At 36.5% G+C, this 27,364-nt stretch overlaps 2 protein-coding genes across 4 annotated transcripts; both read left to right on the top strand.

Annotated features, from left to right (window-relative positions):
- The first annotated feature begins 3,312 nt into the window (after positions 1-3,312).
- On the top strand, positions 3,313-11,458 carry serpina3k.L (serine (or cysteine) proteinase inhibitor, clade A, member 3K L homeolog). The gene is given in 5 exon segments (NM_001093827.2): positions 3,313-3,334; positions 3,945-4,645; positions 5,450-5,720; positions 7,119-7,266; positions 11,226-11,458. Coding segments are annotated over 4 exon segments (1,296 nt in total). The 5' UTR covers positions 3,313-3,334; positions 3,945-3,957; the 3' UTR covers positions 11,415-11,458.
- A 7,478-nt stretch (positions 11,459-18,936) lies between these two features.
- serpina3.L (serpin peptidase inhibitor, clade A (alpha-1 antiproteinase, antitrypsin), member 3 L homeolog) lies at positions 18,937-25,227 on the top strand. 3 transcript variants are annotated; one of them, XM_041572112.1, is made up of 5 exons: positions 18,937-19,060; positions 20,536-21,205; positions 21,534-21,804; positions 23,757-23,904; positions 24,697-24,950. In XM_041572112.1, the coding sequence occupies exons 2-5, from the start codon at positions 20,575-20,577 to the stop codon at positions 24,886-24,888; spliced, it is 1,242 nt and encodes a 413-aa protein (XP_041428046.1). In that variant the 5' UTR covers positions 18,937-19,060; positions 20,536-20,574; the 3' UTR covers positions 24,889-24,950.
- The last annotated feature ends 2,137 nt before the right edge of the window (positions 25,228-27,364 follow it).

Here is a 27,364-nt window from a genome sequence, read left to right as displayed (position 1 = left end):
ATCCAAGCCTTTGAAACCCTTAAAAAGAAATTGTGTCTCCCCCCATTCTTCGTCATCCTGACACCTCGCTTGCATTCATTGTGGAGGTTGATGCCTCCGAAGTTGGGGCTGGAGCAGTTCTTTCCCAAAGGCATCCAACAACCAACAAAGTACATCCCTGTGCTTTTTTCTCTAAAAGATTTTCGCCCGCTGAGGCTAATTATGACATTTGGAATAGAGAATTGTTGGCTGTTAAATGGGCCTTTGAGGAATGGCGTCATCTGTTAGAGGGGGCTAAGCATGTAATAACGGTCTTTACAGACCACAAAAATTTGCTATTTATTGAATCTGCTAGACGACTAAATCCTAGGCAGGCTAGATGGGCTTTGTTTTTCACCCGATTTAATTTTACCCTTACTTTCAGGCCTGGTACTAAAAATACAAAGGCGGATGCACTCTCTAGAAGTTTTGAATCCAATCCATCTGAAACTAGTGAGTGCATTCCCATTACTCCCGGTGAGTTAATTGTGGCTGCTCTGGGACCTGACCTTGCCACACTCCTATCCTCTGTTCAGTCAACTGCTCCTGTAGAAACTCCCTCTGGGAGATTATTTGTTCCTGAATATTTGAGGGAACAGATTTTGGGTGAAGCCCATAATTCCAAAATGGCGGGACATCCTGGCATCGCTAAAACTGTGTCCCTTTTGTATCGAAATGTTTGGTGGCCTTCCTTTAAGCAGGATGTTCGAAAATTTATTTCTTGTCCTATTTGTCAAAGGTCGAAATCCTCTAAAAAATTGTCACAGGGGTTGCTAAGGCCACTTCCTATTCCTGACAGACCATGGTCCCATCTTTCGATGGATTTTATTGTCGATCTGCCTTCCTCTCAAGGAAAAACTGTGATTTGGGTAGTGGTGGATAGGTTTAGCAAAATGAGCCACTTCATTTCCCTCCCTTCTGCCAAAACCTTAGCCGAATTATTCATTTCTAACATTTTTAGGTTGCATGGGTTCCCGGACAATATTGTTTCTGACAGAGGGATACAATTTGTTTCAAAGTTTTGGAGAGCATTCTGCTCCTTGGTTGGTATTGAATTATCATTTTCTACCGCATATCATCCTCAAACAAATGGTCAAACCGAAAGGGTTAATCAATCCCTTGAGCAATTTCTAAGGTGTTATGCATCTGACAACCAGTCCTCATGGGCTGAACTTTTACCCTGGGCAGAGTTTGCTTACAATAATGCTACTCATTCTTCTACTGGTGAATCACCATTCTTTATTGTTAACGGTTTACATCCCAAAGCATTTTCTTTTTCCGGTTTTTTGTCTCCTGTACCCTCTGTCAACTCTTCTGTCAAACAATTTGGTCTTTCTGCAGCTACAGTCGCTCAGAAAAAAGCAGCTGATAGATCTCGTGGAGAGGCACCCAAATATCAGGTAGGAGACTCTGTATGGTTGTCTACAAAGAACATTAAGCTTAAAGTCCCCTCTCTCAAGTTGGGGCCCAGGTTCATATCCTATCATTGAAATAATTAACCCTTCTTCTGTTCGTCTCAAGCTGCCTGATAATTTCAAAATTTTTAATTCTTTTCATGTGTCTCTTCTAAAGCCAGCCTCACAGGTCCGTCAATTGTCTGTTCCTCCCCCAGTGTTGGTTGAAGGTCAGTCCGAATTTGAAGTCCAAGAGCTCCTCGATTCTCGCCTAGTGCGTGATAAGCTTCAGTGGTTAAATGGAAGGGCTATGGCCCCGAGGAGAACTCTTGGGTTTCAGTTAGTGACATCAGGGCTGACCGTCTCAGGAGACTATTCCATCAGAAGTTTCCTGAGAAACCTGGGGGTCCAGTGGCCCCCCTAGAGGGGGTGTGAACTCACCCTGGTAGTCTATTGGGGGTCGGCAGGGACGCCTGCCGCCCCCCTCGGCGGGGACACCCGCCGCCGCCTCGGCTGGGAAACACCCGCCGCGTTCTTCTTCCTTACTTGGTGCCGGTAACTAGGGGCGCGCTTTGCTGCTTTGTTGGCGCATGCGACAAAAAAGAATGACTTGAGTCTTAAATGATTATGTGATGTTTATAATGAATATATTTTTTTTTTTTGGGGGGGGGGTTGGGTGCTCCTGTAAATAGCTCATATCTCCTCTAGTTTGAACCCCTGTGTTCTCCCTAGTCCCTTAGAAGCCCCTAGAGCTCCAGGGACCACTCCAGAACATGGCCAGCTATCCAATTGCTCAATGTAACCAGTAGGGTTCAGATAAGGAGACAGCAATATAGAGTAATATTAGATTAACAGAAATAAATTATAATGAGGATAGCAATTATCAATACAGTGCCTATGTTTTAAGAGCTAAAAAAGTGACATTGGTTCATTTAAGGAAAACACACAGATGAAAAGAGTTAATGGAATTGTCCATTTACCCCTATGGTCACACTACCTTTGATTTCACCCACGTAAACTTGTTGCCATTGCACATGTTTATTCAGGATGTCTGTTCACCCACTCAGTCATATTAGCCTTTAGTTCTCCCCTACAATCTGTACTCACAAAATGGAGCACCATGTTCCAAATTTGTTTTGATCAGGTGCAAGGTGCAGATTACAACAGATTCCACACAAGTGCTCTGTGAATGGGTCCAAAGTGGTGTTGTAATTCTCCCAGGGACATAATTCAAGGATCCAGGATCCCCACCAGTATTTTTTTTTTATTTTGCATGTGGCCCTAGCAGCCCTGTGGTGTATGACTTTAGTGTGACCCTGCCAACTTCATACCTGCCTGTTGTTGGCTATGGGTTACTAGACAAGTAGAAAATGTAATACTATATTATATTACCTCCTAATATATATATATATATATATATATATATATATATATATATATATATATATATATATATTACTTTATTTCAACTGTATTGACTATTCTGACAAAGTTTGCTACTCATCAATTTTCATCAATCTGCTTCCTGAACACATAATAGGAGATTGGACACTTAGTAGTTGGAGTTAATGTGCATTCAAAACTACAGCTATTGAACTTGAGGGCTTCTAAGGTAATGGATGTAACACCCACAGGTTAGTCCCTTGCTGAGTGTTACCTTCAACTCTAGTCTATCTGACACGTCAGAAAAACCAGACCCAAGTAAATATGTGCAGAGAGCAAAGAGAGCCAAGCCACTACATATAATAAATGCTCGACATTATGATTTCAACATTACTTAATCTTCTTTCCATCAACTGATAACTGAAAGGTTATCTGGTTAATGTTTAGAAGTGTCTGATCTTTCATAATACTGTGAAAATCTTCTCCTATAAAAGACAATTTGGTTTTAGGATAGAATGGGGGTCCTCAGGGTATAACCAGTAAGTACATGAACTTCACAAGCTTAACAGACATTACCCCCAAGCATACTTTAAGTTGTTTACTGAAGTGCACCTCCAGTTATAGTATATCCAGGTTATCTGTCACTTACCCAAACTCAAAGAAGCCATTACAATGTCCTAGAATGTCCTTGTAATTTCTAGCCAAACAGGAATTTCGTATCTAAAAATGTAAAGTAACTGTTCTACTGAAAGCATTAACTGCAATTTTCACTGTCAGTAAGTTTTTGAATTGTCCAATTTATTAATGTGTTAAGAACAAGAATTGTTTGACTGCATCATATCCCTTTTTTATTTCACTCTTTTCTAACATTGTTCTTTGTAATCTGTTATAGGAGAACTTGATTTTACATTGGAGAGTATGCTGTAACAATCCCATTTTGTACAGTTATATATAACCCAGCCTAAAGACATTAACCAAATGAATGTCTGATTAAATCAACATGATAAAAGTTTGAATATCTTACTAACCACATAAAACTCTATAGTTTTAGTGTATGCAGTCTTCTATTTAATATTATTATTATTATTATTATTATTATTAAATTATGAAAAGTACTTATGTGAAAGATCTCGTCCAATTGTTTTGCAGGACTATTGTCGTAATGAGGGTCTTCTTTTTGTTTGTGAGCATATCTTTGCTATGTGCCATTGCCTTTAGTGATCATCATGAGAAACATAATGGCAATGAAGACAAAGAACACGGAGGTCATAAAAAAGTCCATCACCATTCTGATGAAAAACATGATCACAGAGACCATCACCATTCAAATGAATCTATGCCCTGCCTTAAAATTGCACCATACAATGCTCACTTTAGTTTCAGCCTATACAGAAAGATAGCTGCAGACAACCCAACAGAAAACATATTTTTATCCCCAGTGAGTATTTCCACTGCTTTTGCTATGCTTTCCCTTGGTGCCAGAGGCCAAACTTTAAAGCAGATAACAGAAGGACTGAGCTTTAATACAACTGAAATATCGGAAGAGGAGATCCATAAAGGATTCCAGCATCTCCTTCACATGCTGAATGACCCAAACAGTGAAATGCAGCTAAACAGTGGAAATGCCCTCTTTATAGACAAAGACTTCCAAATAATCCAGAAATTTGTAGAAGATGCCAAACAGTTCTATGAAGCTGAACCCGTTTCTACTGATTTCCATAACACAGAGGAAGCAACAAAGCAGATTAACAGTTATGCAGAGAAGAAAACCAATGGAAAAATTACTGAATTGCTCAGCACTGTAGACGAGAAAACTCTTCTAGTTCTTATTAACTACATTTATTTCAGAGGTAAGTAGTATAAAATGGACACAAATATATAGATCATGATCCCTTTATTTGTCAAAAATGTTATAGAGCTTTTTTCTTGTTCTTGTAAACTTGTATTTCAGGGAGATGATTTGTAGAAATGTGATTCAGTTTCACACTATAGTGTTTTATCTGTAGCACAAATCACTATTAAGTGCTATTCCCTCCCATCCGTGCCTATGCCCTGTACCAAAAAGTTGCAGTTTAATATTATTTTAACCAATATTTTAATGCATATAAACCACAACAATGTTAAATTATATATATATGTATATATATATATGTGTGTATATATATATATATATATATATATATATATATATATATATATATATATATATACTATCACAGCCTCATTGCACCCACGCTTAATGGTTTAAAAATTAGTGGTGAGCACAACTTTCCCTTGTTTTTAATATGGTATTTTACAGTATATATATATATGTGTGTGTATGTGTATATTATTGTACGGTATATTATATTATGTTAAATGTCCTGTAACAATTGTTTGAAATGCATTTGAAAAACAATCTGACCTGCTGGTCTTGACTTAAAACAGATTGGATGGATATCTATCTATCTATCTATCTATCTATCTATCTATCTTTATATATAGGCCAAAATTCCATTGTGCAGGTAAAGATAGTCTTTTAGGAGTGCTGTAAATTGTACATTCTCCTGTTGATCTTACTTAGTTCATGTTTAACACTTTAAAATAACATTTTAAAAATGGAATGCACTGATCAACCAGATTATTCTAATAAAATTCTCTTTTTATGTAATAAGGACAATGGGAGAAGCCTTTTGAGAAGGAGAATACAGCAGATGGAGAATTTCATGTGGATAAAGATACAGTTGTGACAGTGCCAATGATGCACAAAAATGGCATGTACAATGTGGCATATGATGATCAACTTGGCTGCACTGTGGTACTGATGCCATACAAAGGGAATGCAACAGCACTCTTTATTTTACCAGATGAAGGAAAGCTCAGACAAGTGGAAGAAGCTCTAGAAACACCAGTAGTAAAGTCATGGAGAAAGATATTTAGACGCCGGTAAGAAAAATGTCACATATACCTGTACTTTATTATCAATGTTCAGGAAATAGTATAGCGAAGAACATCTATTTATATATCGGGTTGTCTGTCTGTCTGCCTGTTTGTCCATCTATTTGTCCCATCCATCTCTCTAACTATCTGTCTATCTGTCTCATCTATGCATCTATCTATCTATCATCTATCTATCTATCTATCTATCTATCTATCTATCTATCTATCATCTATCTATCTATCTATCTATCATCTATCTATCATCTATCTATCTATCATCTATCATCTATCTATCTATCATCTTTATATCTATCTATTATCTATCTATCTATCTATCTATCATCTATCTATCTATCTATCTATCTATCTATCATCTATCATCTATCTATCTATCATCTATCATCTATCTATCTATCATCTTTATATCTATCTATTATCTATCTATCTATCTATCTATCATCTATCTATCTACAGTATGTATGTATCTATCAATTAAACAAAATCCATGAATATCTGAATTTGAAAAGATTCATGCAATATGGACATAGCCTGGTAGCAACTAAAGCTCACCAAAAAACTGTGGGAGGCACAATTTCTAATCATGGATCTGTGAGCGGTTGTCACAATCTTTTGTTAAGAAGACCCATTAATATAATCTGTGAAATATATTCTTATAACTGGTGTTTAGTGATGCAGTTAATGATAATACAGGTATGGGATCCCATATCCAGAAACCCGAATTACAGGAAGGCCGTCTCCCATGCACTCCATTTTATCCAAATAATCCACTTTTTTAAAAACGATTACCTTCTTTTCTCTGTAATAATAAAACAGTAGCTTGTACTTGATCCCAACTAAGATATAATTAATCCTTATTAGAAGCAGAGCCATCCTATTGGGTTAATTAATATTCTAGCAGACTTAAGTATGAAGATCCAAATTATGGAAAGATCCATTTTCTGGGAAAACCCAGGTCCCGAGTATTCTGGATAACAGGTCCCATACCTGAATGTGCTTAGTGATGACACGTAAATTACATAATCCCTTTAAATTATTTGTGTATTGAAAACTTGTCCCTGTTATATAGTATGAGGAAATTAGAAGTCACCTTGGAGTACCATGATCTGTAAACTGCCTTGTGCCTATATATGGTCCTGGAATTCCACAGAGACTAATAATAGATTAATGGGGTACATTGTTCCCTATTATTCCCTGTATATCTTTTTTCAAATAGGATCATGTTTGTTTATATAGGTTTACAATCTAGCTCTATCTAGCTCTTTCTCTCTTCCTTTCTAAATCTGATCTTGCTTGTTGGCGCTATCATTTGTGTCTCCAACTTTGCATCAGAATCCCAACTGATACTGACAAATCCTCTTTTTTCACATCACTTTTTCCTCACAGGTCTGTAAACCTTACACTCCCAAAATTCTCAATTTCTGCAACGCTTGACCTTGTAAAAGAATTGACTAAACTGGGGGTGACTGATGTATTTTCTGATGGATCTAATCTTTCTGGGATTACAGAAGCACCTCCACTGAGGGTGTCTAAGGTGAGAGTTTCATGAACCAACAAATATCTTATATATAATAAATAAATACATAAATTAATAAATAGATAAATAAATATCACATTGGTATAGGTATGCTCCTATAGGTATTCTCACATTGGAACAGTGTATAATTTTACTTTGTTCATACAGAAAATCACATTCAATTTACCAGCCATTAATAGGGACAGTATACCCTCTTTCCAATATGACAGCAATGAATGACCTTGTGTTGAACATACTTTTTACCCATTGTTTTAATAAAGAAAACCACTCCACTCAAGTGCACAGATAATCCCCCCTGCACAATTGACACTTGCGTATGCATAAAACAGAACAGTCACAACAAAGGTGGGAACAGGGATTGTATACTGGTAATCTAATTATCACCCCTGCAATGACCAAACTTTGATCACTCTGTTTGCCCTATTTAGCTGAGGAAATAACAAAAATCGTAGAATTTTTTTTGTGATTAAAAACAATATGCAAAAAGTATGTTGAATGAGGGGTACACGCGTCCTTAATCCCAATTTGTCTGGATCTCTAACTCTAATTTACCTTGCACTTTCCACCACTGCCTCCCACCCTCTCTTGTGTCTCCAAGCAGTTTATACAACATAATATATATATATATATATATATATATATATGTATATATATATATACAGTATATATATACAGTATATATATATATATATATATATATATATATATATATATATATATATAGGGATGTCGCGGACTGTTCACCGGCGAACTTGTTCGTGCGAACATCGGCTGTTCGCGTCCGCCGCAAGTTCGCGAACGTCGCGCGACGTTCGCCAATAGGCGTTCGCGTCAAAATCGTTCGACCATTCGACCATTCGATCTCTAAAATCGAAGGATTTTCGTTCGAATCGAACGATCGAAGCCATTGGATTGAATGAAATCATTCGATCGAATGGCTTCGATCGTTCGATTCGAACGAAAATTGTTCGATCGAACGATTAAAATCCTTCGATCGTTCGAATTGAACGATTTTCGGATGTTCGAAGTTCGCGAACTGTTCGCGAACTGTTCGCATTTTTTGCCGGTGTTCGCGAACGGCGTTCGCGAACACATTATCGGCGGTTCGCTACATCCCTATATATATATATACATATATATATATATATATATATATATAAACACAGCCGCTTATATAAGCTATAGTAGTGTTTCTGAAGCAAACACACCAGCTTTACCAGTGCAGGGAAACAGTACATTATATTTTTTTTACTTTAAAAATTTTTTATGTTCTTTTAACAGGATTACTAGCAGTTTTCTTATTGCTCGCTGCCGTGACTGTGGTGCCTGTCCGGCCATGGCAGTGTCTATTAGTGGTGCTATCTCATTAAAGGAAAATTTTAATTTAATATAAGCTTCAGCTGAAATAAGAAACTTTCTAAATACAATCAGTTAAAAAGTCTGTACTGTTTCTGAAATAATCAAGTTTATCTTCACTATCCCTCCCTCCTGTTTCTCTTCATTCTTTCTTCATGCAGGAGTTGGGTATGAAATAACCATTGGCAGTTACAGTAGATCCAATATATATTATGTATTTTTGGGGAGCTCTTTGTATTAGATGTATTAGAGCTCACTCTATTAAAATCACCACAACTTCTCTCTCTCTACATGCAGAATTTGTGCAAAAGGCAGTTATTTTGTTAGATTATGTTTGTACTGGAATCAGTTATTTGAGTGAGCTCTAATTCATTTGCTAGGAAAGGAAGTCCCTCTATAAGATATACAATAATATTGGATCTAATCATCAATGAATATCTGACACCCAACTCCTGAATGAAGACAGAATGAAGGGAAACAGATGATGAGAGAGGGATAGTGAACATATACTTGATTATTTCAGAAACTGTACAAAATGTTTAATGAAATGCATTTAGAAAGCTTCTTATTTCAGTATGATGAAGCTCATATAAAATTTTCATTTTCACGATAGTTCCCCTTTAAGGTATAAACAGCTCATCCTGTCAGAACACATAGGGAGTTATGTAACAAAGTACGAATTTATCTCAATATTTTCTGAAAAAAACTCTGACCAAATCCGCATGGGTTCTTAGGGGCAAATTCACTAAGCCGCGAAGCGCCGAACGCTAGCGTTAATTCGCTAGCGTTTGGCATTTTCGCTACTGCGCAAATTCACTAACGAACGCTGGCGTAGTTTCGCTAGTGTTACTTCGCAACCTTACGCCAGGCGAATTTTCGCTAGCGACGAAACTACGCAAATTCACTAACTTGCGCAGTGTACTGAACGCTACCTTTTACGCTAGACTTCCTTCGCCACCTCAGACCTGGCGAAGCGCAATAGAGTATATAGGGATTGTTTAAAAAAAAATCAAGCTGGCGTGTTTTCTACATGATGGCTGATAGGCTGAAAAAGATCAAAACATTTTTGAGGCTCCCCTTCCTCCCCCCTACATTTCCTGACTCATGGCAATTTACCTAGACAGTGGGCACATGTGTAGGGCAAAATAAAATTTTTATTTGCTGATTTGAAGGTTTTCTAGGCATTTGTAGTGCAGATACGTGTTCCTCCACTGAAATTTGAATTTCGCGCCGTATGCAAATTAGTCTTCGCTAGCGTAACTTCGCTTTATATAGCGAATCAACGCTAGCGCAACTTTGCAACCTTACCCTTACCAACCTTACCTTACCTTACCCCTGTGCGCAACTTCGGATTTTAGTGAATTTGCGGAGCCCTGGCGAAACTACGCCTGGCGAAGTGCGGCGAAGTTGCGCCTGGCGCAACTTCGCATCTTAGTGAATTTGCCCCTTTGGATTTATTTATTAATACACAAAAATGTTGTTTGTGGGAAAAATTAATCTTGAAAAATCAGATTTTCATGATTTTTTTCGGGTTTTTCATCTGAATTTTATCCATTTTTCACGATTCTTTTGGATTTTTCACCCGAAAACTCCTAAAACTTCGAGGTATTGCCAAAAACCCAGCGCACATCAAAAAATCATTAGGACTTCTCCCATTTACTTATATGCAACCTTGACAGGTCTGAGATACCGGATTTTCAGATTCTGACTTTTCCCATCCTTGGGGTTTAATAAATTCTGAAAAATTTGTGATTTTTTTTAAAAGTTAGATTTTTATAAAAAAAAAAAAAACACACAAATTTTTTGTGATTTTTGCATTCGGAATTTAGTAAATAACCCCCTTAATATATAAGATTATACCTTTATAAGAGAGTACATTGAAAAATGTCCATTTTGTAGATTATAATATGATCGTTTACAATGTACAAAGGGTTAATTCACCTTATTATTAATTTTAGCATGTTGTAGTATACAATACGTACCCTATACAACATTTTTCTCACAAAATACACTGTGGTTTTGTGAAAAAAATTCACCAATGTTAAGAGTCAGAATTTTAGCGAAATTCATGCCTGCCAAAAATTTTTGCTCATTACAAACTTGTTCCTAGGGCAGATAACTACATTCAGTTTTTACACTTTCTGTGATCAAGTCCTCATTTATTGTGCATCATTTGGTCAGGAACACCATTACCTCATTACAGGGTTTCAGATATAAGGGCAGATTTACTAGTATGGATGCACCATTAAAGTTACAGACAGCAACCAATCAACAATTAGTTCTTATAAGTTTATTTACAAGTTAGAAAATGAAAGCAATATCCAGACTGGTTGTTCTACCTGCTTTATATAATCTGGTCTTGAAGCAATACTCTGTACATGTGGCTACAAGGGGGTTTGGAACCTCTTCAACTAAACAAGGAAAATAAAGAGCAGAACAAGCTAGTCCATTGGTGCACTTCCAAAAGTGTACTGCACCTTTAATTCTGTACTGAATTGCATGTATTTACTGAAAAGTAAAAAAAACATATTCCTCAACAGGGTTATTCATTGTTATTGCAAATATTGTTACTGATGCACTTTATTTCTCCTCCTTTTTAGGCAGTGCATAAGGCTCTATTAAGCATTGATGAAACAGGAACAGAAGCTGCAGGAGTTACAGGCATGGAACTTATGCCCATGATGGTACCTAGTCGCATCGAATTTAATAAACCCTTCCTGATTATAATTTATGGTCAGGAGACAAGAAGCAACTATTTCATGGGAAGAATTATGAACCCTAAGAAATAGTTTTAAAACTGTTTCCTTATAAATAAACTAGCATCTCCAAATCTCATCTGTTACTTTTTGTCAATAAAAAAGTGTACGTTTTACGTTTTATAGTAAATTCATTGGACACATTTAAGGCACCCACATTCACATTTATAGACAGAATAACAGAATAAGCCTTTACCCATATAGGCAGTTTAGCCTCAAGATAAGGGTAAGACAACGGGAATGGGAAGCTTATAGTGTAGGAAGCTTAAAAAATATATTTGTAAACATAGTGGTGAATAACTACTGAGGATGCAGGGGCTGAAACTGAACTGGGTCCAGGGATCTCAGGGGAGCCCGTGGGCATAAAGAAGTCATAACTGAAACATGAAACTGTCATTCTTGAATTATAGTGTTAAACTAAAGGATATCAAACTAAAGGATATGAGTTGATTAAAGGGGAACTCCACAAAAACATAACTTATGCTTTTTGAAAAGTAAACATAATTTCAAGCAACTTTGCAATATACATCATTTAAAAAATATGTAGACTTTTCATGATATTTTTAACACTAAAATGTAATATCTATCTATCTATCTATCTATTATCTATCTATCTATCTATCTATCTATCTATCTATCTATCTATCTATCATCTAATATAACCCAAAAGAGGTGCCTTTATTCAAACGCTAAAAAGATCTTTCACAACTATTAGTTGAGGTCTGACAAAGTCAGAGCAACAAACAAAATTTTTAGGAAAAGAAAAAAGATACCCCACCAATAGTTATGATTCTAAGGTTGACAGAAAAATTCTAATAGGTGCTGCAACCTACTTATTTGACAACAATAATTCATAAGAAATTGTACTATAAAAAGGATTTTAAAGTGCCAGTGCCGTTATAACCACATTAAACTTTTCATAAATACTTTAAGATTGAAAAGTTTGAAAAATCGAACTAATTCAATTCATCAGTGAGATAATATTACTCCTTGAATTCATCCATAAATAGAAAAATTCATTACTTAAGTAAAGTGCAGTGCAATAATTTAGAGTATTAGACCCAAAAAAAATTAATTAGTTGAATTAAAAAGTAGTTAAAAATGACCAAACAAGGTAGTGGGTTAAAAAATATAGTCACAATCCAAAAAATTAGAAATAGTAGAAATAAGAAAAAATAGATGGTGGAGTTGTCCCGAAAACTAGCTACTTGATTTTTTCTAGAGCCTGGGACACCACAAAGATAAGGCAGGACAGGGTAACCGGGGCTGTGGCCTTGGTATTTAGCTTGTCCTAGATGTTTAAAAGAGGCTAGGTAACCATATAAAGCCACAAACCGTCGGCCCCTTAGAATGGAAAGAAGATTATAAGAGGTTGTATAGAGTAGAAGAGGATTTGACCCAAAAATTCTTGCCCCCACTTCCGTTGAAAAAAACCAACCAGACTATTAGTTATAGACCGAATTTACAAAAAGATTAAATTTTAGCAAAAGAGGATTACTGAGAACGCCGACGTACGTTTCGCTAAATAGCTTTGTCAAGGCGAAATTCGGCGACGGTTTGTGGCTTTATAGGGTTACTTAGCCTCTTTTAAACATCTAGGGCAAGCTAAATACCAAGGCCACAGCCCCGGTTACCCTGTCCTGCCTTATCTTTGTGGTGTCCCAGGCTCTAGAAAAAATCAGGTAGCTAGTTTTCGGGACAACTCCACCATCTATTTTTTCTAATTTCTACTATCTAATTTTTTGGATTGTGACTATATTTTTTAACCCACTACCTTGTTTGGTCATTTTTAACTACTTTTTAATTCAACTAATTAATTTTTTTATAGTACAATTTCTTATGAATTATTGTTGTCAAATAAGTAGGTTGCAGCACCTATTAGAATTTTTCTGTCAACCTTAGAATCATAACTATTGGTGGGGTATCTTTTTTCTTTTCCTAAAAATCTTTCTATCATCTATCTAACATCTATCTATCTATCTAACATCTATCTATCTATCTAACATCTATCTATCTATCATCTATCTATCTATCATCTATCTATGCCGCCACCCCCCCCCATGTAACACACATGTAACTTTTTACAGTGCATAAACACTGCCTGTGTCTAGAAGGGGGTTTAGGAGAGGGCCTGCAGGGAGCGGGTCTGGGCCGGCGAGGCCCAAAAGAGCCGGGACTCACGTCCATTTCTCAAACATGAAATATGCTCACAAATTGAATCATGCACCTTATACCCATAAATTCCTTTGTTCCTGCTTACAGCACAACCCACTAGCTTTGTCTTAAAGGTACATGGTCGTATAATGTAAAGTTAAACTTCAACTCACAATGACTCAAAATAACATAAATATAGTTTACAGAAAACTTGTCAAGGTCATGTATAAGTCAATGGCAGATGTCCTGTTTTAATTGTAGTTTTATGAGTCTCTTGGAAGTTATTCAAACACACCAGCTACGTATAAGCAAAGGTTTATTACATACATAGAATGAAAAAGATATACATTACCGAATGAGTAAAAGAGCAAAGCAAACATTCTGCAACCAAGACTGGGAGATCCCGGAACAGTCAGCAGATAGAATTCCTCAAACGGAGCACGGAAGGTCCAGTGAGATCTCAACTGACCGAATGGAGACCCCCAGTTTATATATGAGCAAATACAGTAAGCTCATTTAGTGATTTAGTCAATAAAGAAGAATGATTTGGTTAATAACAGATCTTGCTTCCCATGCGCTCATCAGGATCTGGCCAGACTCCCAACAAGCACATCCGAAGCAGAGATCTTATCTGAATAGCATATTGTGCCCCTAGCTACAATAAAGGAAAGTCTAATAAGGGCTTCAGAAATCATAAAACATAATACATATGAGAATAATGAACAAGTATTAGGTCATCGAGTTGATTACTTCCGATGATTTCTCTTGCACAACACTTTATTATACAGGATTATGGATTATAAAGCCACCTTGTATACTATGATACAAAGCTTTGTTATACACAATTATACATTATAAAGCTGTCTTTTTACACTATATTGGGCTCAACAAACAACATCGGGTTCAACAGTAGAACAGTTCTTTGTGTTATATTTTTATACAGTTCTTTATCAAAGTATTGCAATGAGCTAATCAGAGTATTACCATGAGCCATTATTGAAAAAACTCCTATTAATACATTCCACCCTTTGGCTCCTGGTAATACACATAAAACACACATCTTTACCTTCTCTAACATTATATGATGGCTATTGAAAATACATGCTTTGATAATGAATTGCATCCTCTGGGCTGTTAATTTCATTATAATAAAGAAATGTGCCGTCATTATAGGTGACAGAACATTGTTAAACATTATATCATTCAATACATTAATAGCCTAAAATCAGGTAACCACCCAAATAACCAATCCCACAAACCCCATGATTGTATCCTCTAACGCTAGTATTAGAGTGACTATTCCTATGGACAAAAGCTGTCCTGAAATCTGATGCTTTTAACTAAACTTGATTTATATATTGGAGCAGATATATATTGGAAATTATTATGACTAATTATGAATATTAGTTTCCACCTATTGATTTACAATATATACCGATCTGATCTCATAGACTGATATAAACAATTATTGTACTGAAGTGAGCAACACATTCTGAGTGAAGGACATCACTTGGAACAAAAGATTAAACAAATCTCACGTAGATTCCAAGTCATAAAATATGTCTACAATGATTCCTGTCCAGTGAGAGAATCCGTGTCGACAAATAGAAATTTATTTTGGGCAAGCGCAGCAAAACATGTATAAGCATCCCTTTTGCTCTGCATTATTTTATTATAGGCTATTAGCTGGTCCAAGCAATTAGGCTGAGGGTAGGTTACATTGTAGGCGTTACAGAGTTAAACAGTGCTGTCTTAGAAAACATTCTGTTTACCATGTTATCGCCATGCATTTTTGTAACGTTATAAAGCTATCTGTTTACACTATATTGGGCTCAACATACGACATCGGGTTCAACAGTAGAACAGTTCTTTGTGTTATATTTTTATACAGTTCTTTATCAAAGTATTGCAATGAGCTATTGGGTTTAATCAGAGTATTACAATAAGCCATTATTGAAAAAACTCCTATTAATACATGTCTCTATCCCTATTTCAAGATATTGTGGTCTGCAATGGGTCTAGCCCGAAAATCATACTACCGTATATACTCGCGTATAAGCCGAGTTTTTCAGCACCCAAAATGTGCTGAAAAACTCTACCTCGGCTTATACGCGGGTCACCCCCTTCCCCAGCGGAACCCCAGTTCTCATATGTGCCCTAAATCCCTGCACATAGCCAGTCCCTCACCGGCCGCAGATACGAGGCTCCTTCCGCGGCCCCAATACTCCTCCCTCTCCCATAGCGCATCAGGAGAAGACGTAGCGCAGCTCCTCCTGTCTGGTGATGTAGGAGGTTGTCGCTAGAGGTGTCATGGCTGCTCAGAAGATCAATGAGGCGCTGGAGCACCTAGCAAAAGCAGAAAAAAGGTACCGTAATATTAAGGCACCAGGTGATCAGTTTGTATATTCTCAAAACCGGCGTTGCCTTTTATCGTCGTTGGGGTTCAGTGTGACTTTTCCCGACGAGGGAAGGGCTGCTGTGTTCTAAATAATAATAATGGCCTAGATCAATAAAAGAAGTACACTAAGAGCAGGCACACTAAGAGCAGGCCTACCTTTCATTGTTATTCAGTGGGTGCAGGTACAGATTGTTTATCTGAGAGGACATCACAGCTCATTAGTGCAGCAAATACCTGCCTTTCATCTCTGCAAATAAGGAACACACTGCCCTCTCTATTATACACTAGAACTCACATTTTACATTCCCTGACTTTAAAGGGATACTGCCATGGGAATTTTTTTTTTTTTTCAAAATGAATCAGTTAATAGTGCTGCACTGAAATCCATGTCTCAAAAGAGCAAACAGATTTTTTTATATTCAATTTTGAAATCTGACATGGGGCCCCTAGGCTTATACACGAGTCAATAAATTTTTCCAGTTTTCTTAGGTAAATTAGGTACCTCGGCTTATACACGGGTCGGCTTATACACGAGTATATACGGTATTCGGGTTTTCACTTGATTTTAATTGTGTTATTTTTAAGATAAATAAGGGAAAAATCATGGATGGGCATTTGGTTGAGCTTTCTTTATTAAAAAAAATAGATAAAATTGGATTATGATAAATAACCCCCTAACAGTCCGCAGGATTCCTATGGTTTAGAAGCAAAATAAATCCCATCATCAAGTATAGCAATGCCACCTGAGGCAAGGTATTCACGCGTCCCTGGTATATACCACAATACAATCTGAGAATAAATAGGTACAGCCCAGTAACCTTTCACCTCCAGGAGTGGTGCTGTACCAACATCTATATAAGTCCATAAACATATGGAAAAAATATAGTCTATATTCTATGTTGGTGAACTAAAGAAATCCATACAGTGCGGAGAGGAGTATGTCCATGATATCAATAATCACCCAGAGTTACTGGTACACAAAAAGAGAAGACAATTTGTATTAGAATTGTATCTGTAAAAAATCAGAGAAAGCAATGAAAGAATTCATATTCTCATCTAGGCCTTTCGGCTGAACTGTACCCAGTAACCAAATACATTTAGCTTCAATCAATAAAATTAGTTTTTATCGAATCCTCGTAATGGTGGTTTCACCACTTCTAATATGCACCATTTTAATTTTTACATTTTGTGTGAGTGTGTAAAGTGTGTAATAGCAGATTTATGCTCTTAAATGCTCTCTTTTGCTGACCTAATTTAATTTCTGGCTGTAACCAAAATATATGCTCTACCCACAACACATTTTGGGTGTTCTGTAATGAACGCCACTACAGGGGTTTTTTAGGGTAAAATTTTTAATTTTTACAGGGAAAAATAGTCAAATGTTTCTAGGTTTAACATAACCCAAAGCTGCAAAAGGTTGTGAATAAGTAATTTGGAGATGTCCCTTTTACAATTTGAAAATATCTGCACTGGGTTCCGTCTAATAATCTGAGAAATTCAGGGTTTTCGAGTGATAACCCTAAAAAAATCTAGTGTATCGGGCTTCAAATCTGGAAAATTTGTATCATTCGAGTTTTTGCTTGATTTTATCGAGTTTTTTCTTAACCCGACTTTTTGTAGTTATTTTATTGATCAATAAGATAAAATTGTGGATGAGAGTTTAAATAACCCCCTAGTTTGACCAGGAACAGTAACTAGTTATTGGTTAATGCTCCTGGGCAAACTTAGTGCATTTTATTACATATGGGGGTTAGTCTTTTGTTTAGATGAACAATGAAGAGCCCCACTTTCTACTCCTTTTATTTAATTACTAAAAAAAACCTTCTCCAAAATGAGCTATATCTTTTATAAAAGATTGTTTGAAAATACTGCCTGTTTTGTAACACTCTAATAACTGAACGAAATAAATGATTTATCTAGTCTGTCCTTGAGTGGGGATAAAGTCAGCTATTGGTTGGCTATTATGCTCAAGCACATTAAAGAGAGGATATTTGTAATGCCTTAATAGGTTAAGAGTGCGCTGGAAAAGCTCCAGTCTTGCAACAGCTTCTTTTTACAAAATATTTAAAAAAATATTGTCGAAGCCCTAAAATGTCATTTTAGGTCACTGCTACAGAGGGATTAAAGTTATTTTAAAATAAAATCCTGCCATCGTCCCTTGTCTGCAAATTGGTTGGTAAAAGGGGTGACATATTTAAATCTTGCCATGGGGGTATTCCTGATAATTGGAAAAAGGCAGAAGGTCCTCTGTTCATGAAATAAAATCTGTAAGATGCAGTTGTGGGAATGGGATATTGGCATGGCTATTTGACTATTTTATCCTCTCTAAAGTATAAAGGGCCCTAGGCAGTTGCATACTCACCAAGTGATAAGTAAAATGGTTGGTTAATGGAGAATCTTATAAGAGTTATGTTTTTCAATGTTTAAGTATATAAACATGTTTACAATTAATATGTATGTTTTGAATGGTTGGACAACTCACTATGACTAGCATCTTTTTCCATGTCTGCTTTTCATAGGCCTTATGTTTAGCCTTGCTTTGGTCATTATGCAAATATTTCTGATTCTGATTGCTGTTTTCACCTTGCCCCATCATGGTAAATGGGCCCTTGACAGTTCACTAAAAGAGTAAAAACATTCTACTTTTCTGTTGAGAAGGACATGTGGGATAATAACACTTTAAAATGATCAATTTTGCATTGCATAAAAAAGTTTTTTTTAAATTAAGGATTATTAATTTTTTAGAAGGTTTATCTTGCAAAAGATTTCATTCAAAAGACCACATATTAATCCCTACCTACCATGGTGCCCTCATTGTGTAGGTGACCAGTTGCGTACATTCGCCTTCAGAGTGCAAAGGGATAAAGAACTGCAGAAATCCAAGTAAATAATTTACAAACGGACAAGGGTAGCATTTGGTAATTTGATTAAGTAAATAGATTTTCAACACTGGATTTCAAAAAACGTGTGGTCAGCTTTACAGTAGTGAGTTTCTTCGACCTAAATAATTGACTTTTTCTTGTTAGCATTTATGGTTGGGAAATAATCCACATATAAAACATATAAATAGCCTCTACTGGGTTAAAGAAGTGCGTAGCAGCCCAAAGAGGATCTTTGTCTCCTAACGGTATTTAAGGCTTTAATATCACTATTTTGTTAATACCATTGTATTGAATTATATCACAATAGTATATGCATTTAGCAAGATATATTTTGACAAATAAGACATCTTTTCAAAATAATGAACACAGCAGGTACTTAATTGTTTAGCTATGGAATTAATTAAAAAAGCAATGGAATCATTTATGTTTTTTTATGCAATTGTCATCTGTCGGGTGACATTAAAAACACAACAGATTATTGTGATATCAGAAAAGAGAAGTATCAAATTACCTTACAATTAGTGATGGGTGAATTTGCGGCGTTTTGCTCCGCCGAAAAATTCACGAATTTCGCGAGAAATTCGCGAAATGGCGAAAAATTCGCGAAACTACGCCGGCGTCTGTTTTTCGGAAAAAAAATTTTTGTCGCGAATTTTCGCGGGCGTTTCGCGAATTTATTCGCTAGCGACGAATCCCGCAAATTCGCGCCTGGCGAATAAATTCGCCCATCACTACTTACAATTTGTAATATTGTACTTTTCCAATATTCACTCTTGCCTATCCCATATTAACCATCCTACAAAGACCTGGTGTCTGCCTCTTTTCCGTCTAAATTTTTAGGCATATGGGTAGTACTATTCTTTATAAACATCTATTCAAATGCTGCCTAGGCATCACTAAGGAAAAACTACAATTAAGTTTATAAAAACAACCAGAAACATTATGTCTATTTTAATTTTACCTTTCTAAACATTATTGTGTGTATGGCATTCAAATCCTTAATGAAAAAAATATTGATTAGTTATATGTTAATATGTTAATATGTTTATTTTTAATGGGGAAATATCGTGCAAATTTAAATTTAATATAAGATTCAGCATACTGAAATAAGAAACTTTCTAAATACAATCAATTAAAAATTCTGTACTGTTTCTGAAATAATCAAGTTTATCTTTACGATCCCTCCCTCAGCATCTGTTTCTCTTTATTCTCTCTTCATGCAGGAGTTTGGTGTCAGGTATTCATTGACAGTTAGATCCAATATATCTTATAGGGGGGCTCCTTTTGCCTAAAAGATTTATTAAGGCTCACTCTATTAAAACCACCAGAATTTCTGTCTGTCTATATGCAGGATTTGTGCAAAAGGCAGTTATTTTGTTACTTTTTGTTTGTACTAGAATCAGTTATTTGAATGAGCTCTAATTCACCTGCTAGGAAAGGAAGCCCCCCCTATAAGATATATTGGATCTAACTGTCAATGAATATCTGACAACCAACTGCTGCATGAAGACAGAATGAAGAGAAACAGATGCTGAGAGAGGAATAGTGAAGGTAAACTTGATTATTTCAGAAACAATGTAGAATTTTTAATTGATTATATTTAGAATGTATCTTAATTCAGTATGCTGAAGCCTATATTACATTTTAATTTGCACAATATTTCCACTTTAAATAGATATAATAATATATTATGCATTGATAATCTCTGTTATTTATTCAGCAGGTGTATCACAAGTGAGAAGTCTTCAAGTGAGAAGAGATGAAACTTCTTCCTTACCTTGCGTTCTTTATCATCTGTATAATTGCATCGCACAGTGAGGTCTTACATGATTCGCACCAAGATGAAGACAAGATTGCAAAAGCCCAAGAAGCAATAGAGCCAGCAAATATAGATTTTGCATTACATTTTTATAAACATCTTGTTACTGAAACACAAGCAGAAGAAAAATCTGCACCAAAAAACCTAATTTTCTCTCCTATTAGCATTTTATCAGTATTTTCTATGCTTCTGTTGGGAGCCAAATCTGAATCTCACCAACAGATCTTAAATGGTCTTAGCTTGAACCAAACACAGGTCCCAGAGGAAGACATGCATGAAGCATTTGAACACCTTCTACAGGTCTTAAATAGACCAAAGAGTAATCTGAAAGTCAAAATTGGGAATGCTGTCTTTGTAGAAGATGCACTGAAAATCCTAGACAGTTTCACTCAAGAAATAGAACATCATTACCATGCAGAAATATTCCCCTCACATTTCAAGAACCCAGCAGAGGCTGAAAAGCAGATCAACGACTATGTAAGTAACAAAACAGATGGGAAAATACAGGAGCTGGTCAAAGATTTGAGTGAAGAAACTAAGCTGCTTCTGATCAACTACATTGTCTTTAAAGGTTAGTGAACTGGTTCCCAAAGCAAAATAATTACTGAAAACACAGAAGATTAACTATTACTACCCCAGTTCTCCAAGTGTATATTAATGTTCATCTTAAAAAAGCTGAAAATAAGATAAAAGCAGATGAGACACAAGGTGCAGTAGATTTAACTATCTGTTAAGAGAAAGGAATAAAGTAATAAATGGCATATAACAATAAGTAATTGCAGTATCTTTTCTTTTTCTTTCTTAAAGGTGGCAACATTGTACTGTTTGACCTGATTATTTTTTACGTAGAAAAGTGATATAGGAAAAATAAAGTTTTGGGGTTTTTTTTGTATTTGCAGCTGAATGGGAGCATCCTTTCAGTTCACATTCCACATATTCAGGAAAATTCTCTGTAGATGATAATACCACTGTGGAGGTTCAAATGATGTATAAAACCGACGAATATATATTTTTCAAAGATGAAAAGATTCCATGTTCGGTTCTTCAGTTGCCATATAAAAATAATGCATCTATGCTTCTCATTGTACCTGAACTGGGAAAAATCCATGAAGTAGAAGAGGCCCTGTCTGTTGAAACATTAAAACGATGGAAAAGTTCAGCAGAGAAAAGGTTAGTAGCCAAATCTGTTCATTTATCCTAAAACTATGAAGGACTTCCTTTACGAAGAGCTGAACAGCTATAAACATAGCACAGCATGACTACTAGACAAGATATTCTACTCTATGGGTTCAGTAATGTTATTGCACATTTAAATCTATGTGGAACTATATGACCTTGAGTTATAGAGGAATCATTGCAGTTTAAAAGCAAAAAGTGATGATGTTTGTTCTTGATGTTTTTTTTTTTAGTGTGTGAAAGCACAAAAATTATGTGGATTATGGGTAGGATTTACAGATGTCGGAGCAGTTTGGCTTGTTAGCAGATCTACCAGTTGTGGGTCACACTACAAGCATCTATTTTTTCATCTTTCCCTGCACACGGATTACACCACTTATGGGTTATGATGGTGGCATGTCTGGTCTACAATAACATTGTAGGTTCTTTTGCAGGTCTTTGGGTCAGGAATAAGTCTACCCAATTATATCCACACAGAAACATGTCCTGCATATTGCAGCAATGATACCAGACCCATGACTTCTTTTTGTAATGATGCTATATTATCAACTCTCCGTTTGTCTCTCTGTTAATGACCTTGAGATCTTCTTATAGATAAATGGAGTTATGTAATAAACGGCACTAAGTAAGTCCAGGTACAGTAACCCATTGCAACCAATCAGCTGGTAGCATCTAGTGGTCACCTAATTAAAAGCAAACATCTTATTGGTTGCTATGGGTTACTGCACCTGGGCAAACGTATTGCATTCTATTATATATGTATATAATATATATATTGTAGTGCACTGCATGTGGTGAGCAAGTAATCTGGTTGTGCAAGCATCAAACAGATGCATTGTCTGTGCACAAATGCTTAAAGGGAAACTATCACAAAAATTTAAATTTAAAAAAGCTTCATCACACTGAAATAAGAAACTTTTCTAAATACAATCAATTAAAAAGTTTATCTTCACTACCCCTCTCTTAGCATCTGTTCCTCTTCATTTAGCCTTCATGAAGGAGTTGGGTGTAAGATTTTCATTGAACACCCAATCCAATAATCCAACTGAGTTTGGCACAAATTCTGCACGTACAGAGACAAGATTTGTGGTGATTTTAATAGCGTAAACTCTACATCTTCTATGCAAAAGGCACCCCTCTAAAAGATATCTTGGATTTAACTGTCATTCAAAGTCCAACTCCCCACTCCTGCAGGAAGGGAGACTGAAGAGATACAGATGCTGAGAGGAGGAGAGTGAAGAGTAACTTGAATATTTCAGAAACATTTCAGAATTTTTAATTGATTATATATATAGAAGATTTCTTATTTCAGTATGATGAAGCTTTTATTAAATTTTCACATTTCAGTGTTGGTCTAAAGTGGCAACCTCCTCTTCTTTTCAATTACAAATAAGTTCAAATCAATTTCTTTTGGATTTCTACTACTGTATTGTGTTACCTTTGCTCTGCAAAAAACAGTAACGTGTGTAAGTCTACCTGTAAGTAACTGTAATTAATAATATGGAAGTCAGAGGCTTAGCAGTTTGCTGTGATGATCACAAGAAAACAAATGTTGAGAAGCTTTACTTTAGGGCCTCACCCAGCAACAATGTCTCATATGATTTTGAGCAAGAAGAAAAAATCAAGGGTAGAGAAGCAAAACATTTCCTAGCAAGAAACAACGTTATTTCATTATTTTCCAAACCATAATAGTAGGTGACAGAGGTCTAGAAAGCAGAGAAACAAACATGAGTTTGAGTTTTACCCATGAAGACAGAATAAAAAAATTGTAAGATTTTTTTTCAGGTTATGTTACACTCTAGTACTTAGCCTCAAACATTTATCTACTAACATCTGCTAATTAGAATGTGCTGTCAGGCTTCTGATGCTCAGTCACATTTGTAAGTAGAACTCATGTAGTACCAGTACCAGATATGCCATTTAACCCCGCTTCCTATGTATCTCAGATTCTTTGAACTTCACTTGCCCAAGTTTTCAATCAGCTCCTCTCTCAAACTGAAAGACATCCTCACTGACATGGGAATGGGAATTATTTTCACCGATTCAGCAGATTTCTCTGGGATTTCAGAAAAAAGTCGTTTGAAAATATCCAAAGTAGGTTACAGTTTTAGTTACATTCCTAGCTGCTTAATACTAACATATATCAATTGAAATGCCTTAGATGTAGTTATTTATATATTTATAGGCTAAAGTATAGGGTTGGTCAACCAAGATCTAGCATCTTGTTTTACTGGGTATTTAATGTACAGGATGAGTTATCCAGAAAGCCATTATCCATAATGTTTTGAATTATGGGAATTTTTAAAAATTATTACCTTTTTCTCTGTAATATTAAGACAATACCTTGTAATTGATCTCTACTAAGATTGAATTAATCACTATTGGAGTCAAAACAATCCTTCTGGGTTTATTTCATGTTTTAATTATATTTTAGTAGACTTTTGCTATGGAGATCCAAATTATGGAAAAATCCCTTATCCAGAAAACCGGCAGTCTCAAGCAATCTGGAAAACAAATCCTGTACTTTATTCTACTATAATATTGTATATTTAATGTTCTAATCATGACTTTCTTTATCATTGACACTATATAAACATTTATGACTTACAAGTGCCGTGTGCATAGTGAACTTTCAGTTGCAATCACCCTGGTTTTTTTTACCCACAATGCAGCTTTTTCTCCCACTTCCAGCTTAATCAGAGTTGCAAGAGGCAATGTGTCTGATACAATTGCAGCCTATGTGTTAAAACGCACAACTGCACAATTGCTACTTGGTTCTGATTTGTTATCCTATTACTTCACAATATGTATGCAGGAGATATGATAAAAATGTTAACAATAGTTACTGAGATCTAACACACGCCTATGCTTGTATATGAACTCTAGGTTGTCCACAAGGCTGTACTTGATGTTGATGAAAAAGGCACAGAAGCAGCAGCAGCCTCAGCAGCTGAAGCAGTTCTGACATCATTAATGGAGACATTCAATATCGACAGACCATTTATCACCTTGATCTACAGTGAAGAACCATACTCCATACTCTTTATGAGCAGGGTTATAGACCCAACAGAAAAATAGCAAAAGCAGCATCCTGTTTACCCGGTGATCATAACAGTCAAATAAAGATGTTGAAGTCAAAACAAATTGCGTGTAAAACTTTTAATAAGTTAATTAATACATTGATGTATTATCTATTCAGCAGTTATATTCAGCACACTCAAGGTCCATTAATTAATACATAGTTATTATATACATTACTAATTCCAAGCCTGAATCCTTGATCCATCTCCAGTGCAGAAGTTCCACTACAGCTTGCCTTACATTGTCCTTTCACATTTTACTCTTTTTTTAATGGGTCTTACATTTGGCACATCAAAAAAACAACATAATTTACCTAATAAATGAATAATTTAGAAGAACTGTTTAATGGCATTATTTCATTTCCTGAGTTATGGTCATAACCGGGGCAGCCATCAGGGGGGGACAGGGGGGAGAGATGTAGGGGGCCCGAGGGTAAGGGGGGCCCGGCCACGCCGCACTTTCTTGATTAGCCGGGCCCCCTGCTTTCTGAGAGTTGCTGACTTCGGGAAGGCAGGGCGGGAGCACAAGGGGAGGTATCTTTTGTCCATTCCTTTCCCTTATTGGTCACTGAGTTTAAGTCCTGGTTGAGCTGCTCACGGATTGGATAGCTGAGGTTTGAACTTCTCCTCCAGCTCATCCAATCACCATGCAGCTTTACCAGGGCTTGAAATTTTGTGACCAATAAGGGAAGAAAATGCTGTCACTGGAAGAAGATGCCGCCACCTGTGCTCCCCTCCTCCCTTCTGTAGTTGGCAGTTCACTGACAGCAGGTGGGCCACAACAATGAAGTAAGTGCAACATGGCAGGCCCCCCTAAATGTAACCCTTTGTGGTCCCTGTTGTGTGGTGGTGCCCTGGGCACCAACTTCTGGGGGGTGCAAGTTTTTTTACATGGATGTTTAAGGGGGGTCCTGACCACCAATTATCTTACAAGTGGGGGGGCCCTGGCCACCAATTGTTTTTCCCCATGTGGGGTCCTAGCCACAAATATTTTTTAATGGAGGGCCCTGACCACAAATGTTTTTTTTAATGGGGGGGGGCCTGACCACCAATATTTTTTTATTAACATGTGGGAACAATAGCCACCAATGTTTTTTTTTTTTTAGTGTGTGGTGGGGGGTGGACCTGTGGGGTGGGGAGGGCAGACCTGTAGGTGGGGCTTGTGGTGGGTGCAGCCCAGGGGGCCCAGGAAATTTTTTCGTATGGGGCCCTGTGATTTCTGATGGTGGCCCTGGTCATAACACTGCACAGTTTAGATAATTCATAAAATTACTCAAAGGGAACATTTACTCACCCCAACAATGTAATGTTGCTTAAAGTTCTCTTCCACAATTTATATTGAAGGGGTGGTTCACCTGTAAGTCAACCTTTATTATGTTATAGAATGGCCAGTTCTAAGCAACTTTTCCATTGGTAAATATTATTTATTTTTTATAGTTGCTGAATTATCAGCGGTCTTCTTCGGACTCATTTTGGCTTTCAACAGGGTCACTGACTCCATTTAAAAACCAATGATATTAGTAGTGTAAAGCTGCAATTATTATGAAGTTATTTTAAGGAGTGCATCATACGTGGACTGAGGATATTTAAGCAAATTCAGAAATGTATTAGATGTTTAGGAAAGTGAGCAAATGCATGGCAGGCATTACACTCTGGATCAACATTTCTAAACATAAGGGAAAAACCAAAAAGTAGAGGGGTGACTAGAGAAGTAATTTTGTCAGAAGGGCAATGAGTTCTCCCCTCTGTTATTTTGATTGTAAACTCAAAAACACAAATACTCAACTCAAGAACATAAAATGCTGCAAGCAAGGCCAAGGTGTGCAATGATCACTCCAAAATGTCTTTGTCATCAGGTTCAAGTGGTCCATGCACTATTTCCCATTTATTTTATTGCTACCTCCCATTTATTATATTACTAAGTGAGCGATACTTCACAGTTAGCCACACAACATAGAGAAGCCAGCACTCATAGCATAACTTTTATGCTATTATTAAGTGGAAGCAGCTAGCCCAGTAGTTCAATAGTCCCATAATTCTCCATATTCCATCTTGTTAAGCCACTTTTTGCGAGGTTTCAGAAATAGGCCCCTAAATGTCAGTGATCTGCCTCAGCAGATAAGAGAATCACCGCAGTCCTTTTATCCACATGGATTCTGTGATCTGTATCATAGGGTTAAGTAATAAAAAGCACACAGTATGCCCAGGAGCAGTAACCCATTGCAACCAAAGCAAACATTTTATTTGTTACTCCTGGCGTAGAATTCAAGGGATTCTATAATTTCAGATAAAAAGCAGGAGCAGATGGCTGTGCAGGCATAGGAGCCTTAGCCTTCTTGCAGAATAATTTTGCTAAGATATATTGCATGACTAACTAAGGCATATGTAACTATCATTAACTGGTGGAAACTGTAGCACTGTTTGTACAAGCACCATTCAAGAACCTGCTTACTTAAATACCCAACACCCTTCAA

This window comes from Xenopus laevis, chromosome 8L, assembly GCF_017654675.1.
Source record: "Xenopus laevis strain J_2021 chromosome 8L, Xenopus_laevis_v10.1, whole genome shotgun sequence".
NCBI classification, from domain to species: Eukaryota; Metazoa; Chordata; class Amphibia; order Anura; family Pipidae; genus Xenopus; species Xenopus laevis.
The sequence above is the reverse complement of the archived record's forward strand: the minus strand, read 5'-3'. Positions and strand labels throughout refer to the sequence as shown.